Below are 18,756 nucleotides of genomic sequence, written 5' to 3'. Positions count from 1 at the left end.
TGGCTGCAGTTTGAAAGGTTGAAGTTGGAGAAGACTCAAGGTGGACTGACCAATTCATTAGGAGAGTGTGGCAATAATCTAGATGAGAGGTGATGAGAACCTGAGCTAGGGTGGCAGTCGCATGACTATAAATGTCAGATGTAGGAGATGTGAAGGTAGATATGGTATGATATCTAGCAACTGATTAGCAATGTCAGGTGAGGGAGAGTGAGAAGTCCACAAAAACAATGAGGTGATGAACCTGGGATGGAGAATGGTGGTTCTATGGATGCCATAGGGAAAAAAAGGGGTAATCATTATGATGCAACAAATATTCACCCAGGAGAATAATAGGAAACAGGATTACTATCAAGTTACATTTTCATTCAGACTTCTTTTCCTTACTAGGAAGCAGTATGATAAAAAAGAAAAAAAACCACTCGATTTCAAATGGACTTGGAGCTGTCAGTCATTTTATCTAACTTTCTAGTTGTTTAGTCTTTAGGTAGTGTCCATTTCTTTCCTGACTATGCTGCCCAAGGTTCTCATCATCTCTCATCTAGATTATTGCCAGACTCTCCTAATGTAATTTCTTGGCAAAAATACTGGAGTGGTTTGCCCTTCTCCAACTTATTTTATAGATGTGGAAACTGAGGCAGGGTGTAGTGACTTGTCCAGGGTCCCACAGACAGAGCCTGAGGTTGGATTTGAAAAGCGTTACCTAGAATTTGCCTTTGTAATAAAAGACAGTTTGTTTATTAGTTCACTAGGCCCTTAGGCAATCATACATGAAAGGATGTCCATGAAACTCAAATTGATGCAGGGTGCTTAGGTAAAGCCCCTATTCCAGTCCCATATTGGAAGGGGGGGGGGGAATATCCAGCTAAAGGTTTTAGGGATTCGAGTAATGTGAAAGAATTAACTTAAAAGATTGACTCTGATCCAGAACAAATGTTAGGGAGCAAAAGTTTTATTTAAGTATTGCTGTAGAACATAGTAACCATGATTTTCTTAGGCTAAAAATGAAATAAAAAAAGTTATCTTTATCCAGGTTTTATTCTCTAGGTTCTTACTGAATCCATGGGTAAATCTATCATTAAAAATACCAATCCTTATGCCCAAAGGGCAACAAAAATGTGCATACCCTTTGACCCAGCAATACCACTATTGTGTCTATACCCTGAAGAGATGATGCAAAAGGGTAAAAACATCACTTGTACAAAAATATTTATAGCAGCCCTGTTTGTGGTGGCAAAAAACTGAAAATTAAGTGAATGTCCTCAATTGGGGAATGGCTTAACAAACTGTGGTTATATATATGCCATGGAACACTATTGTTCTATTAGAAACCAGGAGGGATGGGAATTCAGGGAAGCCTGGAAAGATTTGCATGAACTGATGCTGCCGGAGATGAGCAGAACCAGAAAAACATTGTACATCCTAACAGCAACATGGGGGTGATGATCAACGCTGATGGACTTGCTCATCATCCCTTCAGGGTAACAACCAGGGACAATTTTGGGCTATTGGCAATGGAGAATACCATCTGTACCCCGAGAAAGAATTATGGGCTTTGAACCAAAAACTATTACCATCAAATTAGAAAAAAGTGTTATATTATTATGTAATTTTACTCTCATACTTTATTTTTCTTCCTTAAGGATATGATTTCTCTGTCATCACATTCAAACTGAGATCAATGTATGACATGAAACCTATGTAAACACTAACAGAATGCCTTCTGTGGGGGGTGGGGGGAGGGAAGCAAGAATGGGGAAAAATTGTAAAACTCAATATCTTTCTTTAAAAAAATAGCAATCCTAATACAAAATTTTAGGTGCATTTTTATAGAGAAAGTATGAAGAATTATAAAACTAAGTTTAGGCAACCAATGAGATTTCATATAGATTACAAATTTCTACCTTATGATCCTCTCATAAGTTATATTTGCTTTAAATTCCTATTTATAAGACTCCCACTGAGGCTGTAGAGGAATGAGTTTCTCCTCATCCAAGATGTCTCTTATCTTGTGATTTGTTGATTCAGATAAAGGAATTTATTGATGCTATTAAAAAGTTGTCCAGGTAATATTAACACAGTCCAAGTCAACATTCAGTTGGAGAACAAGACCTTGACATGGCAGAGACGACATTCAGATTTTTAACTTAGTTGGAGACTGAGAAACCAATTTTTAAAATTAGAAATAAGGAATAAGGGGTGGCTAGGTGGCCCAGTGGATAGAGCACCGGCCCTGGAGTCAGGAGTACCTGAGTTCAAATCTGACCTCAGACACTTAATAATTACCTAGCTGTGTGGCCTTGGGCAAGCCACTTAATCCCACTGTCTTGCAAAAAAAAAAACCCTAAAAAACCCCCAAGGAATACGATTTAGACAAATATAAATAGTATATATGTAATACAGAAGAAACTAAGGAAAAGAAAGAATAAAGGTAGCTGGAAGCCACTGATTCCTAAGCAATCCAAACACTGAGGGGATGAGCAATAAGTAGGGAGAATGTGAGATTATTTGAGGGAATCGAGGTTTTGGCTGCCTTTCCAGAGGATGATGGGCAACCAAAGATAAGTAGTAAAGAAGGACATAGGGAATAAGAGGTCATGCTGGGGATCACAAATAGTAGGCTGACATCCAAAGGTAGATGAGCAATTCAACTGAGGAGTGAACTTCTAAAAGGGCAGCAAGTTGAGGTAATTTCAGTATTAATTGATAGGAACAGTATCTGAAAGTACTGAGAGGTAATTATAGAGATGTAGAAGGAGGGGGTGAAGGACCAAATCTTCTCAGGCTAGGGCACGGATCCATCCTTTTGTTGAAAGGGGCTCATTTTGTGCTTGGGAGCAGGTATCGCTCATTGACCTCACCTCATAGCTTGGATGGGGGGGGGGGGGGTCATTGTTATAAGATTCCCGGTTAGTGAGGGAATAGATTAATTAGAAAACATTGTTCTGTCCAATATTTGCTCCGCTTCAAAATCATGGAGGCTTTTGGGGGGCCTATATTTATAAATTGGCACAGTCATCACAGGCATCTCTGACGCTGCTGTTTGTCCTTCATTTTTTTCTTGACAAGGCCATAGGGTTGAGACTTGTCCAAGGTCACACAGGCCCCAGGCCTTCGCGCTTTTCACGTGGACCCCAGCGGTCACTTGGGGGCACATTCTTCCCTCTCCAGGTTTCCTTCTTAATAAGAACTGATCATCTCTTGAGTCTCTTCTGCCTTTAATATTTTATGAAAAGAAATAAAGAAAGAAGCACTTAGGTAGCTGCGAGGCAGGTTGGCCCCGTGGGGAAACAACCCTGGGGAACCTGACCTCGGGGCTGAGTGTGGGGTGAGGGGGCAGGGAGGTGGCAGCGCGGTGGGCGCCTTTTGCAGTGAAGCTGCCCATCAGGCACCGGGGAAAATAAAAGCCAAGCCGCCGGGTGGTGACTGGGCCGTGGGCGCTGTTCTCGCCTCCCACTGTAACGGGGTCTCTGCCCCCCGACCCTCAGCGCTGGGCAGGGCCGGGTACCAGTGTCGGGGGCCCTCGGGCGTGTCCGCGCCGGCGCCCCCACGGCCTGGTCACGGGACGCCCCCGCCCCGCCCCCCGCGCCGCCCCGGCCAATCCGGCCGCGAGCCGAGGGCGAGGGGCGGGGCCTGGCGGGGGCGGGGCCGGCGCGGCGCCCGCGCTCCCTCCGCCCGTCCACCCGTGACCGCGGCTGTGTGGCAGCGGCGGCCAACGAGGAGGAGGAGGAGGAGCCGCCGCCGCCGCCCAAATAGCAGGCGCAAGGGCCGGGAGGGGGCGGAGAAACGCGGGGCCGGCCGGGCGCTCCCTCGACGGGCGGCCGAGCCAGCCAACCGCCTTCTCCAGCTCCGCCCGCGCCTCCGGCGCCTCCGCCAATGAGCGCGCCCGGGAGGCGGGACTTCCGCCTCCCCGCCGTGTTGTCGTCTCTTCTCGGGCTGGCGGCGCGTCGGGCAGGAGCAGAGCGAGCTCCGGGGCATGGGCGCCGCCTAGGCTGTCCTGGCGCCTTGGAGCGGGCACTCGGCACGAATTCGCCCCGGGCCTGGCGGGGCCGCGCCCCCTGCAGCCCCTCCTCCCTCAGGTGAGAGCCGCGGCGGGCCCGGCCTGCGCCCCCCGCCCGCCCGGCCCCCGGGAACGCGGCCCCCGGGAACGCGGCCCCCCCGCGCCCGGGGTGGGGCCGAGCCGCCCGCCCCTCCCCCGCGCGGCCTTGACTGAAGGGCGGAGGCGGCGCCCCGAAGCTGGGTTTGTTGGGGGGCGCGTGACTAAGGAAAAGGCCCGGGGCGCGCCCGGGCCGTGGGCAGAGGCTGACCTTGGCCGTGGCAGTCTGCTCGGGTGCGCGGACCCTCCGCGCCGGCGTGGGCGCCGAGCCGCCCGGACAGCCGCTGCCCGGCGTGGGAGCGAGCAGTGGGCGCGCCCCGAGGTCACGGTCACGGCGCCTCGGGGTGCCCGGAGGCCCAGGGGCCGGAGCTTTCCGCCTGACCTTGGGCGGGTTCTGCACCAGCTGTCAGATGGGGCAGCCGGGCCGCGGGCTGTTCCGCATCTCGTAATCTTCCTCTGGGCCTTGTGCAACTTTGTACTCTGGTCGTGAACATGGGTGAGGGAATTTTTTTTAGGGTTTTTTTTTTTGCAAGGCAATGGGGTTAAGCGGCTCGCCCAAGGCCGCACGGCTAGGTCGTTATTAAGTGTCTGAGGCCGGATTTGAACCCAGGTCCTCCTGACTCCCGGGCCGGTGCTCTATGCCTTTCCAGGCATTTGCATCTTTCTCCTTTCCAATCCAATTGACTGCAGGGCACAAGTAAAACCTCCAAGGGATAGGATTTGGTCCCCATTCATGAGTATGTGCCACCCACCCCTGCCTACAGCTGTGTGCTGTTTGTGTTGCACCTAGTCTTGCCCATTCGGTTGTGAACTTCTGGAGGACAGCAACTGTCTGCTCTCCCTTTTTTTCTTTTTTGTCTTCTCAGAAATACGGGTGGCTCAGTGGATAGAGCACCGGCCCGGGAGTCAGGAGTCCCTGGGTTCAAATCCGGCCTCAGACACTTAATAATGGCCTAGCCGTGTGGCCTTGGGCGAGCCACTTAACCCCATTTGCCTCGCAAAAACCTAAAAAAAAAAGAGAAATTTACTTAGCACAGAGACTACAAAGTGTTTACTGAGTGTTTTGTGATTGACTGGACTATAACATTGTTTACTAGGAAGTAGAATGAATCCAGCTAGTTCACACTGGACTATCTGATTTTGTCTCACGGCATTTTGACATGAAGCATCACAAAAGATTATAGTGCTTGGGAGAAAGTTAGGATTCTTCATAGAGAGGACCAGAATTATTATTTAGACAAATAATTTGCTATTGCATGTTAAATCAAAAGTGTTTCTTAAGAATCTTCTTTGGACTAAAAAAGAAACACCCCTCTTTTTAGGAGACTGCCATTCTTTTGAAGAGGACACCTCATAGACATAAATCACTGTCTACATGGCAAGTTTTGTGTGGGCTGGGTGCTAGCAGCAGGACTGAGAAGGAAAATCTATCACAGGGAAAAAAGGGGTTTGTTTCTAAGATGATTAGAGGTGGTGGGGAGGGGAGATACAGGTAATGTGATGGAGATGGAACGTTGCATGGATGAAGAATTTCAGTAAAGGAAGTATGTATGATAGAATGATATATAACAAAGATGAAGGGGAAGTCAAGGAATCATGGTGATAAATATGTAAAACTCAAATCTTTAGACCTAAAGAGCTTCTGTATTCTATTTTTTTTTTGCAAGGCAAACGGGATTAAGTGGCTTGCCCAAGGCCACACGGCTAGGTAATTAGTGTCTGAGGCTGGATTTGAACTCAGGTACTCCTGACTCCAGGGCCAGTGCTTTATCCACTACGTCACCTAGCTGCCTCCTCTGTATTCTATTAATGAGAAAAGAATTGACATTCAGTGCCGATGAAATCATGTTTTTATGTTCCTTATATTTACCATTGATTGACTTTTTCCAAACTAGAAATCTTTGCATTACCATTTTGAAAATGTGTTCATTTAGTCACAAGGAAGACTTAAGAATTGTGAGTGGGAGAGGGAGAAGAGAATACTATAAACTTAGTGCAAATCTGTTGATCCTAGTGGAAATAAAATCCAAATCTAGTTTTCTACCAGGGGAAGGGGAAACAGGTCAGCATCATCTTTCTGGGCTGTAAATTTAACCACATTGCACTATTGCTATTAAGTTCATTTTTTAGTTCTTTTTACTCAACACTCATTTAGTCTTTTACTACTAGAAAGGTCACAGAATTTAATTCAGCAAATGTATATTAAGGGTTGACCATCTGTGTTGTCTTTGGAGATAGGTAGAAAAAGCTATGTGAACCTAAAAAGTGCTGTACTTGGGTATGAACAGAATTATTATGAATGTGTAAAAAAAAAGTGAGTGTGGCCTTATTTTTTAACTTTACAATTTTTAAAATCCTGAACTTGATATATATACCAACAAGTGGGTATATTTATTTGCAAAAACAAAATAAAAAGGGGCAGCTAGGTGGCATAGTGGATAAAGCACCGGCCCTGGAGTCAGGAGTACCTGGGTTCAAATCCGGTCTCAGACACTTAATAATTACCTAGCCGTGTGGCCTTGGGCAAGCCACTTAACCCCGTTTGCCTTGCAAAAACCTAAAAATAAGACCAAAAAACCCCCAAAATAAAACAAAACTCCAGCCCCAACAAAGCATTTTGGGGGGGGGGGCAAGGCAATGGGGTTAAGTAACTTGCCTAAGGTCACACAGCCAGACAATTAAGTGTCTGAGTTCATTTTGAACTCAGGTACTCCTGACTCCAGGGCTAGTGCTCTATCCACTGCACCACCTGGCTGCCCCCAACAAAGCAGTCTTTCCCATGAAACCAAATATGATATACAGCTTATTTTATTAAAGCATATGCTCACTCATTTAAGCACATTAAGTGCCAAAGCTGTCCCACTTGTCAGCATTCCCTTAGAAATGCCTTCTGTTCTTTTATGCCTATTAACAATTGCTTTTTGCAATGCTCTTCTCTCTTTTGGGGAGTGGGGGCTATCCCTGGTCAAATAATAAGCATTTATTAAACCTTATTATGTGGTAGGTTCTATGTTAAACCCTGAGAATATAAGCTAAAAGGTGGTGGGGGGGTCGCTGTTCTGACATCAGGGAGCTTATATGGTACTGGGAGAAGCCTACCCTTAAAAAGGGGGGGGGGTCATGTTGGAGAAGAAGACTACAACCTTGTGAAAAACAGGGAGAAGATTGCCTTAAATGGAGGCACTGGGAGAAGCCATCTGTAGAGAGGGAAAGTCCACAGGGCCTGAAGATAATTCCTAGATGAGAAAAACTACTGAAGTGATTTTCCAGGATGAAGAGGTTTCTGACACCTTGTGAGGAATGCCAAGATTCAGACTGAACCTTGACTTTTGAGAACCCAAAAGTCATTCCCCCTCACTTTTTTATACAGTACTATTCTCCTGGGAAAGGGCAGCTACATCAGGAGGCTGATCTTGTCACCCAACCTGGGACAGGGTTACCATGGTCACCCCTTCCTTGCACTAGTCTCTGTTGTGACTTCATTCAGGTCCTTTCCAGCACAGCCAGGATGATCAAGAAATGGAGCTCTGCTGGAGCTTATTTACATGCCAACCTGAAGCTCTTGTGAAGGGTCTCCTGGCAGATGTCTTTTGGTAGATGGGCCTGCTTTTCTTGGAGGTGTCCTTTACCACCTTCACATAGTGAGCCGGGGATCCCACTGGCTCAGAATTGGGATTCTGGCACTTACAGAATACCCCACCTTGTGTAACAAGTTTGAATAATCACACACAAAAAAATTTTTAAAAATCCACAAGTTGATGACTTCTGAAAATTGTCTGTCTCTTCCATACCTCTAGTTCAGAGATAGGAAGAAATCATGCTTCATCCTCCCTCTGTCTTCTGGAATTGTGATTGGTTTTTGCAATTATTCCAAGTCTTTCTTTGTAATGTTGTAGTAATGTAAATTATTTTCGTGGTTCTACCCATTTCAGTCTGTATCATTACATACAAGTCCATTGTCAGTATTATCTTTTATATATCATATTAACTTTTATATATCATAATTTGTTTAAGCTATTTCTTACCTAATGGACTATCCTTTATCACAAGAGTGCTGTTGTCAATATTTTTGCATTTAAGGGTCCTTTCCCTCTTCTATCTCTTTGGTAGTGTGTCATTTTATAAATTTTCACTTTGTAAAATGCCCCGGCAGTACATTAGAATTTGTGTCCTCTCACATCCTCTGCACTGTCATTTTCCATTTTTGTTTTAATTTGAAATTCTCTTATTTAGTGATTTGGAGCCTTTTTCATTTTGAGAACTGCCTGTTCATATCCTTTTATCATATGCTGGGGGAATAATAACTTAAGAGAGGATTCTTTTATTGCGGAAAAAGGGTCACCTGAGAAATGCTAGCAATATTTTAAAAATCATTAATGATTATTTATAAAGAGAAAGGAAACAAAGTAATCAGAGATCTAGCCTGGTATTTCTTGGCTCTCAGAACTTTTTTTTTTTTTTAGGTCTTTGCAAGGAAGTGGGGTTAAGTGGCTTGCCCAAGGCCACACAGCTAGGTAATTGTCTGAGGCCGGATTTGAACTTAGGTGTTCCTGACTCCAGGGCTGGTGCTCTACCCACTATACCACCTAGCTGCCCCAGAACTTTTTGAGCTTAGGAAATGTCATAGCTTACATTCTCTTGGTGTAATCTTTGAGGAAATAGTCACCCTTAAATCATCATCAGAGTAAAGGAGTAAGATTTGATAAAAGAATTGGATAGTAATCTGACTAACAGAAATTTTATATCCTAGTTTTTATTCTTTATTTTCCTGATAGAGAGATGGAATAATTTCATTCTTTTAAAACTCAGTGGAAAAAAAAAACTCAGTGAAAAGATCAAAATTCTTATAAAGACAAAAACAAACTAGCTTCCTCTGGATATATATTTTTTACATAACTGAAATAACATGATGTAAGTTGATTAATTTATTACAAACGGCCCCAACAGTAGATCAGGTGTGTACAACCCACCGCCTTCAAAACCCAGACTTTATTACATTATTACATTTTATTATTACATTCATTGTAATATGAATTATATTGTGGTCACAAATAAATATTAAATTCTGATATGCAGCAAATTTTGTTAGGCAATAGCAATCCAGAAAAATTAAAATATGGATAACTTAAAAAATTGCCAGTACCAATAAATTTAATTAACAGGTAGATGAGTACTGTAGAATAACATGAGCCAATCGGTTTTTGGTTGCTTAAAACCATGTATTCAGTTATTGATAAAATTATGAATAGGACACTCAGTCTAGTTTTGAAGGTATAATTTTAAAAAGCTGAACCTGAAGGTATACTTTTTTTAAAAGAAAGATTTTGTTTATTTTGAGTTTTACAATTTTTTCCCCTATTCTTGCTTCCCCCACCCCCTACAGAAGGCTTCTATTAGTCTTTACATTGGTTCCATGTTATACATTGATTTAAGTTGAATGTGATGAGAGAGAAATCATATCCTTAAGGAAGAAAAATAAAAAGATAGCAAAATTACATAATAAGATAACAGATTTTTTTCCCTTAATTGAAGGTAATAGTCTTTGGTTTTTATTCAAACTTCAGTTCTTTCTCTGGACACAGATGGTACTCTACGTCACAGATAGCTCAAAATTGTCTCTGATTGTCACATCAGGTTCTGAAAGATACTATTATGCTTTTTCTGTATAATGAATTATTATCTATTTTTACTATTGAAGTAAAATAGTTTATTTTGGATGATAGAATGCATTATAAGATTAGAGTTACTTGTTCTCTGTGCCCACTCTGATTGGTGGAGATTGTCTGGAAGTGAACCCATTCTAGGCAGAAGCAAATTGAGACTGAGAATTGCTGGGGATACGCCACCCATAAAGAACTGGTTGTTAGGTCAGTAATTGTTGGAATGCCATTTTGTTACCATTACCATCTGATTTATTACCTGTCTAGGTAGAGAAATCAAGTAGGGGGAAAAAAATTCCCCACACCAGGACCAATAGGCAGTCTAATAAAGACTATTATCTTGTTAAATGTATCATGTACTTTCTCCTTTAATATAGAAATTCTATAAATATATTACAAAGCAATAAAAGCAAACTCTTTGGTAATGGTTATAAAATAGAGATGCATTAATGCATCAGAACATTAAAGTCAGAGACCTGCAATGGTCTGCAGTGAAAGTTCACAACCTGATAGATGTACTATGAAAACTGGAACTGTCAGAAATTAGGTTAGATCAACAAATTTGGTTAAATAAAACTAAAAAAAACTTGTTACATAATCAAAACAAATGCAGTTACAATTGGAAGAGAAAGTTAATTGGGAAATTATTTGCAGAAATTGTCTCTGATAGTTCTCATTTACTACATACAAGGAACTGATTCAATTTTATAAGAAATCCAAGCAATCATCTATATTAAGAAAAAGTCCTTCAAATAACCAACATCTAAGAAATGAAAATTAAAAGTTTCTTATACTCTTTGTACTTGTGTAAAGAAGACGAGATGAAAATGACAGTTGTGGGAGAAGCATTGGGGAAATGGATATATTAATTTACTCTTTTTTTTTGTTTGTTTGTTTTTAGGTTTTTTGCAAGGCAAATGGGGTTAAGTGGCTTGCCCAAGGCCACACAGCTAGGTAATTATTAAGTGTCTGAGACTGGATTTGAACCCAGGTACTCCTAACTCCAAGGCGGTGCTTTATCCACTACGCCACCTAGCCGCCCCTATGAATTTACTCTTGGTGGAGCAATATATTAATTGATCCTGTCATTCTGGAAAGCAGTTTGTAACTCTACCTTCTGATCCAGGGATAAACCAGGCTACTTGAGTCTCTTTTCTCTAGGTTTTCAGGTAGCTCTCTCTCCTAGTTGTTTCATCTGTTGACTGTTCCTTGGCTGGATCCTCATCAAGGTCTTGTCCTCCACCTCTAGTCCTCTACCTCCAGGTGTCTGGTGGGTCCTGACCTGAGCCCTCTTCTCTTCTCTTCTCCCTCTTCATTGTTTAGCTTGGTGATCTCATCATCTTCTGTGCAGTTACCAGCTCTCTCATCTTCCAATATGCCATTCCAATCTAACCTTTAGCATGATTTACAGCACCACATCTCCAGCAACCTTTCAGACATTTCTAAATAAATGTCCAGCAAGATGTCATTAATCTGACCCATTCAAATGGGAACCTCTTCTCTTTTCCCCTTCTCCTTCCCCCTTAGTCAGATTTGCCTATCTTGTTCAACTCCGTGGCTCTTGAGCTAAGTGTCATCTTCAGCTTCTCTCCCTCCCTTGAATGTACGCTGAGTGCGCTACTCCCTCCTACCCCCCATTCCCACCATTCTGTCCAGGCCCTCACCAGTTCAAGCCAGGACTGTTGCAAAGCGCTGGTGGGAGGGTCTGCTCCTATAAGTTCCAGTGGTGCCCTATGTCCTCCAGGATCAAATATCGAACTCTGCTTGGCATTTGGAGAGCCCTCTATGACCTCACCTCTTCCCCCTTTCCTGTCTTAGACCCAGTGACTCTGGATCCATGACTGGATTCCACACAAAACCCTTCAGGGTCCATGCCTGGAATGTCCTACCTCATCTCTGCTTCCTATAAACCCCAGGAATCCAGATCACTTTCCCCAGGATTTCTGTTCTTTCTTCCTGTTGATTATTTCCGATTTCTAATGGTTCTAAGCTTATTTATATCTCTAATTGTTAGTATGTCATAGAGCTCCATTGGAGCTTATTACATTCTGACCCGAAACTCTTGTGAAGGGTCTCCTGGCAGATGTCTTTTGGTAGATTGGACTACTTTGAGTGTCTGAGGCTGGATTTGAACTCAGGTCCTCCTGACTCCAGGGCTAGTGTTTTATCCATTGCGCCACCTAGCTGTCCTGACATGAACTTTCTTAACAATTTTGTTAATTTCTTAACAAATTAGTGGGGAAGTTCTATTCATTCTGAGTGGAGGTACTCTATTTTCCGAGAAATTTGGGGTCTAAAAATTGGGATAGTCTTAAACTTTGTAGATTTTTTTACTTGTGTTTCTCACTTGATGTCTTGTGTTCTTCCAAATGAGAAAATAATCCAAGACTGGCTAGGGAAGAAGAAACCTGACTGGGTTAGAGAGGGGATTAAAGAGGATGGAAGTGCAAAGGGCAAGTGGAATTCCTTTGTCTACCAAGATGGTTCAGCATGAGACCAAAAGAATTGCTGATGAAAAAGAAGTGGCTGGTGTCCAAGGAGGACACAATGGGTCTTTCAGGTTCGTGAAACAGAGTGAATTGAGCATGCATCCACTCGCCAGACTTGCCCAGGGAGTGCTTGCTGTCAACCCCAGACCAGAGCACAGTCAGGAGAGCAGTCAGAGCTGACAGTGATTCCTCATCACACACAGATAAGGACTAGCTCAAGTATGGGAGTTTTGACAGTGAAGAGGAGTTACATGAATAAAACTTGAGTTCAGTAACTATGGAATACATTTTTTTTTCAAATTTCAAGCACTTAAATTAAGGTGCTTCTTATACATGGGGGAAGTACAGTAAATTCTTGGATTTAATTGTCATAGGCTGAGGGAGTTTGGAAGTATATTTACGTGTTTAAAGTCACTGACCCCTAGCCCCTCAGTAGAAAAGGTCCATCTTATTATAATATTCATTCTCTCTCTTTACTTCTTAACTAGTCAGTAGTTTATTGCCACCTTTCCAAAGGCACAAAAGCATTGAATTGTTTTGAGGTGGTCTTTGACCTTTGAGAATGCCTCATTTGAAAAAATTTGCAAAAAGAAACAGTATGAACTCAATTTTTACCAGTTTTTTCCCCAGCTGAAGCATTAAGTGGTTTAGTTTTCAAGCAAATATTTATGTGCACATTAGTGAAAATCAGTTCTTTCTTATATCTGTTTCGTAGGTTAATTTATAAACATATTTGGTTTCATTTTCCCAAAAAGTATTTTTTTGCAATGTTTGACTTGTAATGAAAAATATTGAGAACTGGCACTTAATTCAATAAGGATATACCCATGTTAAGGGGAGCTAGGGGATAGTATGTTCTGTTTGGTGTCAGGTGTTAGTTCACAAATTCCTTTGTCTTCTTTTTAGAAATTCCTTAAAAGTCTCAAGTAATTCACCAGCACTACCAAAAGTGCCCTAATGGGCCTGTCTTTCCATGATGGAGCAGCTAGGTGGAACTGGAGTAGACTCTTTCACCTTGAATTCAAATCAGGCCTCAAACAATTACTAGCTGGGTGACTCTAGGCAAGTTATTTAACCCTCTTTGCCTCAGTTTTCCCAACTGTAAAATGAACTGGAGAAGGAAATGGCAAACCAAGCCAGTATTTTTGCCAAGAAAACCCTGAATGGAGTCATGAAGAATCAGCTATGACTGAGACAGTTTAACAACAACAGACTTTCCAAGATCCCTCCAAAATTGAATGCCATTGCTATCCTTTGTAGTTTTATAATAATTTGCTTGGTGTGAGGGGAAAACCTGAGCATTGTTTTCATGAGCATTTTTTTCATTTGTTTCTGATCAGTTTTTCATTTGGTTAATACTTTGTAGTTCTTTTGGGAGCTGTTTTGATACTTTTTTTTGATACTTTGACTACTCATTTGATAATAGATTTGTATGTATTTTAATTTCCTATATATGTAAACATTTATTAATTATTTGATGCAAACTCTGTTTTTTGTGATGCTTCTTGTACAGATTTCTCCTCAGACTACTTAAAGATGAAGAAAGGAATTTCTCTTCCCCTTTTATCCCCTTTATCTTGGCCATTTCCTTTTTATTTAATGTATTTCTATATTAAGTATGTGTGTTCATCTTTAGTTGAGGTTTTTGTTTCATATATGAGTGAGGTAGTCAGAAGGTGTTCTTCCACTCCTGATTGTGTATTTGTATATTCTTCTCAAGCACATATCCTAAGTTCCTTTCTTCTACATTTCTTCCCTAGTATCCTTTTTCCTTCTACTTTTTCTTTCATTTCTTAAAACCAACAAAGCAAAAAAACCAAATCCCACAAAAAAGCCTCACCTATGTTTTTCTTGTGTTGTCTTATTTAACTTCATCTCTTTCATTTGAAGATGTTGGTTCTCTGATGGGACACTTGCCTCTTCCCCCCCCCCCCCCCCATTGGAATATAAGTACAGCTTCATCATTTGCTCAGATATATTTAAGTTTTTGGGTTTCTTAGTTGTGTTGTTTTTGCATTTTTAAAGTTAATCCTCAGTTCTTGTCCTCAAGATTTCTTGAAAGTGCTCTCTTCTATTCAAGGTTTATTTTTCTGTTGTAGAATCTGCTATGACTCCTAATGCTCCAGGGACTGCTCAGATTAACACTTATCACTTAGGGACTGTTGTAGCTTTTATATTCTGCCTTTTTTTTTTTTTTGCAGGGCAATGGGGTTAAGTGACTTCTAAGGTCACACAGCCAGGTAATAACTGTTGGAGGTCAAATTTGAACTCAGGTCATCCTGACTCCAGGGCTGGTGATTTATCCACTGTGCCACCCAGCTGCCCCTCCTCTGCTACTTCTTGGAGATAACAGGGTTGGTTCTAGCTTCTTATCCCATTGTTGGGGCTTATATGTCTCATGATGCCTTTATTTAGTGTACATTCTGGCTTCATGTCAATGGGAATTTGAATAGATTTCCATCAACTGTGTCATCAAGTGGATAGAACATGAGAGTCCAGATCTGGCCTCAGACACTTAGCCAATTGTGTGACTGTTAGCAAGGTACTTAACCTCTCTGTCTCAATTTCTTCATCTGTAGAATGGGGCATGGCCTCCACCTCACAAACTATTGAGAAGTTCAAATGAGATATTTATAAAGCACTTTGCCATCCTTAAAGGACTATTTAAATGCTAGGTAGTAACTTCTGACCTAGTAACCCAACTTTCTTATTAACTGTTAAATTAATTTTACAAAGACTTAGGTTTTTACCTTGTCACTAATCTACTGAGAAGTTCACATGGTTCTCTTTTGTTTCTAGGTTAAAATAAAAATGGTTCAGCCTGGAATATTCAGTCATTCCTGGAATGTACTTTTAGAACCTTTAACTTCTTTCAGTGTTTAGCTAATGTATCACTGCTTCTGTAAATTCTTTTTTTTTTTTTTTTTAAAGGTTTTTGCAAGGCAAATGGGGTTAAGTGGCTTGCACAAGGCCACACAGCTAGGTAATTATTAAGTGTCTGAGGCTGGATTTGAACCCAGGTACTCCTGACTCCAGGGCCGGTGCTTTATCCACTGTGCCACCTAGCCGCCCTGCTTCTGTAAATTCTTTTATGAATTCCTGTTTTCTTTCTCCATGCCCTGCAGTTCCCCATAAGTGGCTTTACCTTACTTTCTGAAATGACTTCATATCTCCCCTAGATTGTAAGCTCTTTGAGGGTAGGTGCTTTTATTTTCTTTGTATATCAGATACCTAGCCTATATATCTTGTACATAACATAATATATATTTGTCGACTTGGATTGAATTGCACTTATAAAATGGGAATGCTAATAGTTGTACAAAGGGTTATTGTGGAAATGCTTTATAAACCTTTTATCATATAAATATGTCATTACTAATTAGTTACTTATAATAAAAATTTGGGTTTGACCTGAAATATGCTTATATCAAAGTTTTTTGATATGAATTTATATGAAGTTTATAAATATATATCTATATATGTATATGTTACATTGAATAAGGAACCTATACTAGTAATGGCATAAAATAGTGTTTTAGAAATAAGCATTTGATTACTAATGAATGTATTAACTTTCTCTTCAATAGATACATGCTAGATTGACAATATTTAGTGGAATATTGTGAATGCTACATTTAAAAAAATCAGTATTTTTTTGGCCTACTCATTGTGCTTTTGCATTTATTTTTCAGGTGATTAAGATGCTGTTATCTATAGGGATGTTAATGTTGTCAGCCACACAGATATATACTATTTTGACTGTTCAGCTGTTTGCATTCTTTAACCTGCTACCTGTGGAGGCAGACATTTTAGCGGTAAGTGCAACTAAAACAAATTATTGTGTCTTAAATAAGTGGAAGAATAATTTAATAAACCACCCAAGCCAGGTATGTGTATATGTGTGTATATATATTTTGACTTTTATAATATACTTTTTCTTTAGAATAAATAATTAACAATTTGAACACATGATTTTTCTAATGGTTTGAAACTTGTCACAGATATTTTATGATTCAGGCAGGAGTAATCTTGACTGAAAAATGACAGATTTAAATAATATGCAGGTATTTTGTAATTTAATCCATTTTACTAAACTGTGAAGATGGTCTAGGAAGAAAATCCTTAGTGACTGGAATTATTGCTCAAACCTTAATGTGATTTTTCTCTTATGAACATTTTAACTGAATACTTTGATTTCACAGTCACATGCATTCAATAATATTGCTCCTCCTCTTCTATTCACGAAGGTATTCCTTACAAGACAGTAAAAAAATTAAGCAAAATAACATAGGATACCAACCAAATCTGTCATCATATGCAGTGTTCTGCATAGAAGAAGGGGAAGTGTATATGATCTTTTGCAGGGCAAGCTCTTCAGCTTCAATTGTTTTGTTATTTCTGTTTCTATTGTCATTATGCATATGGTTTTGCTGATTCTTCTACACTTTGTATCAGTTCATGGACCAGCTAAGTGGCACAGAGTCAGCACTGGTCTTGGAGTCAGGAAGATAGGAGTTTGAATGGGGCCTCAGACAGTATACTGATTCATACCTGGCCACTGAATCCAGATGTTCTGGAGAAGAAAGTGAGACTGGTGACTTAGTACAGTCCCCCCACCCCCTCACTCAAATCCAATTCATGTGCTTGTCATGATTCATGTTCTTTCAGAATGAAGGACAAACATATATATATATCATATATATCTTACTGTTTTTCTCTAGTCATCATAGTCATTGTTTCTTACAGTGCTTCAATAATCCATTACATTGGCATATGATAATGCATTTAGCCCATTCCCTAATTGACAGGAATTCACTTTGTTTTTAGTGCTTTTCTACTACTTTTTTTTTTTAAGGTTTTGCAAGGCAAATGGGTTATGTGGCTTGCCCAAGGCCACACAGCTAGGTAATTATTGAGTGTCTGAGGCTGGATTTGAACTCAGGGACTCCTGACTCCAGGGCCGGTGCTCTATCCACTGTGCCACCTAGCTGCCCCTGCTTTTCTACTACTAAAAGTATTGCTATAAACATTTTGATCTATGAGATCTTAATTTTTGTCATTGTCTTTGGAATATATGTCCTGCGAAGATCAATGATTATAGTGATTTTAGTCACTTTCTGAGAACAATGACTGGTTGGACCTATTTTGATATTTCTTCTTGAACTTGTAAACACATTTAAACTCTCCTAGCTTCCTTTCTTTGAAGTATTAATGTCACAAATATGTTACAGTTTTGTTGATTGCTTATGGTGTGTTAAAACTGAGCTAAGAGTTTGAAGCATGATAAAATGACCAAGAACCTTTAGTGGTAGCAGGAATCTAACCTGTGTGGTCTTTTTGGACCTTTTTTGTAAAAATGAAGTCTCTGGAGAGAGACTGTGAACTAGGGACACTTGGTGTGGTCAGCATACATTAGGGTTAGTCCCTCCTTTACCATCCTAAGGCATATGTTCATTACCTGCAAGACTAGAACTGTGGTATCCTTTGATATTATAGGAATAGCCTTTTAAAATGCATGAATTATATTCTAAAGTTGTTATTCTTATGGGGGGCGTATTGGGATTTGAGGCCAGGAAAGCCTGCCCATTATAAGGGAGTCTGGGTCTTCTTCCACAGTTCCTAGACTCTGGATCCTTCTAGGCCCTCTGTTGCCTTGCCACCTGGGCTGTCAGTACTTGGGTCATGTTGCCATTGTGTCCCCTCCTATAATCCCAGGGGATGTTTGATCTCTTTCATTGAGATGGTACTACTCCCAGTCATCCTAGCCATTCACTATCTTTTATCTACTAGAATGGAAGTTCTTCAGGGGCAAAAAGACTGTTTTCTATTTCTTTGTATTTCCATCAGTGTAGCACAATAGCAGATGCCTGTACTGGAAACACACTTTTTGTTTACTCAGACTCTAGGTCTCACTTTATTTTCTTGGGGCTCCTGATAATCTTCATGTTTGTTTCTACCATCCCCTACCGTCCTCTCTTGCTCATGTCCAGACTCTTTTCACACATTGATTTCTGTCAAAGAGAGTTTTTGATTGTAACTGGGATATGGACAGCCTTCTTTGTGCCAAGAGAGCTCAAGCTCTTTCTGCCTTAGACTACAGCTGCTAGACTTGGCACAAGTAGAATGTTATTTTAGCTGGGTGAGAAATTTTAGGCATGGAGATGATACATTGGAAATGACTCATTATGAGATATGCTAACAATGTAAACTTTGGAATCTATTCAACATCGATGGGTCTCAGTTTCCTTATTTCTTAAATGAGAGGTTGGATCTCTAAGGTCTTTTCTAGTTCTAAATCCCATGATGCATTCGTTTATACATATGTACATTTAGCATCCTGTTAACAGGCCATTTTTCTTTTCTTTAAAAAAAGAAATTCTTCTCTCCTTTCCCTATTTGAAACTTGAGATCATTCTTCATCTAAAATCTAAATCTCACAGAAATCCAAATCTAAAATCTAGAAATCTAAAATCACAGAAAGAAATTCAGATCTTAGATTATTTAGATCAATTCC

General features: G+C 40.8%; 1 protein-coding gene across 3 annotated transcripts in view; it reads left to right on the top strand.

Annotated features, from left to right (window-relative positions):
- The first annotated feature begins 3,895 nt into the window (after window positions 1-3,895).
- RNF13 (ring finger protein 13) overlaps window positions 3,896-18,756 on the top strand; it is an 81,842-nt gene continuing 66,981 nt past the window's right edge. Inside the window, exons 1-2 of one of the 3 annotated variants that reach the window (XM_074191084.1) lie at window positions 3,896-4,076; window positions 15,935-16,057. In XM_074191084.1, coding sequence (XP_074047185.1) covers window positions 15,944-16,057 — 114 coding nt within the window. In that variant the 5' untranslated portion in view covers window positions 3,896-4,076; window positions 15,935-15,943. Of the gene's footprint in view, window positions 4,077-14,449; window positions 14,597-15,934; window positions 16,058-18,756 lie in introns of those variants that run through there. The other 2 variants (XM_074191083.1, XM_074191082.1) reach the window with 2 other exon arrangements.

The sequence above is a fragment of the Macrotis lagotis genome, chromosome 6 (assembly GCF_037893015.1).
Source record: "Macrotis lagotis isolate mMagLag1 chromosome 6, bilby.v1.9.chrom.fasta, whole genome shotgun sequence".
NCBI classification, from domain to species: Eukaryota; Metazoa; Chordata; class Mammalia; order Peramelemorphia; family Peramelidae; genus Macrotis; species Macrotis lagotis.
The sequence above is the reverse complement of the archived record's forward strand: the minus strand, read 5'-3'. Positions and strand labels throughout refer to the sequence as shown.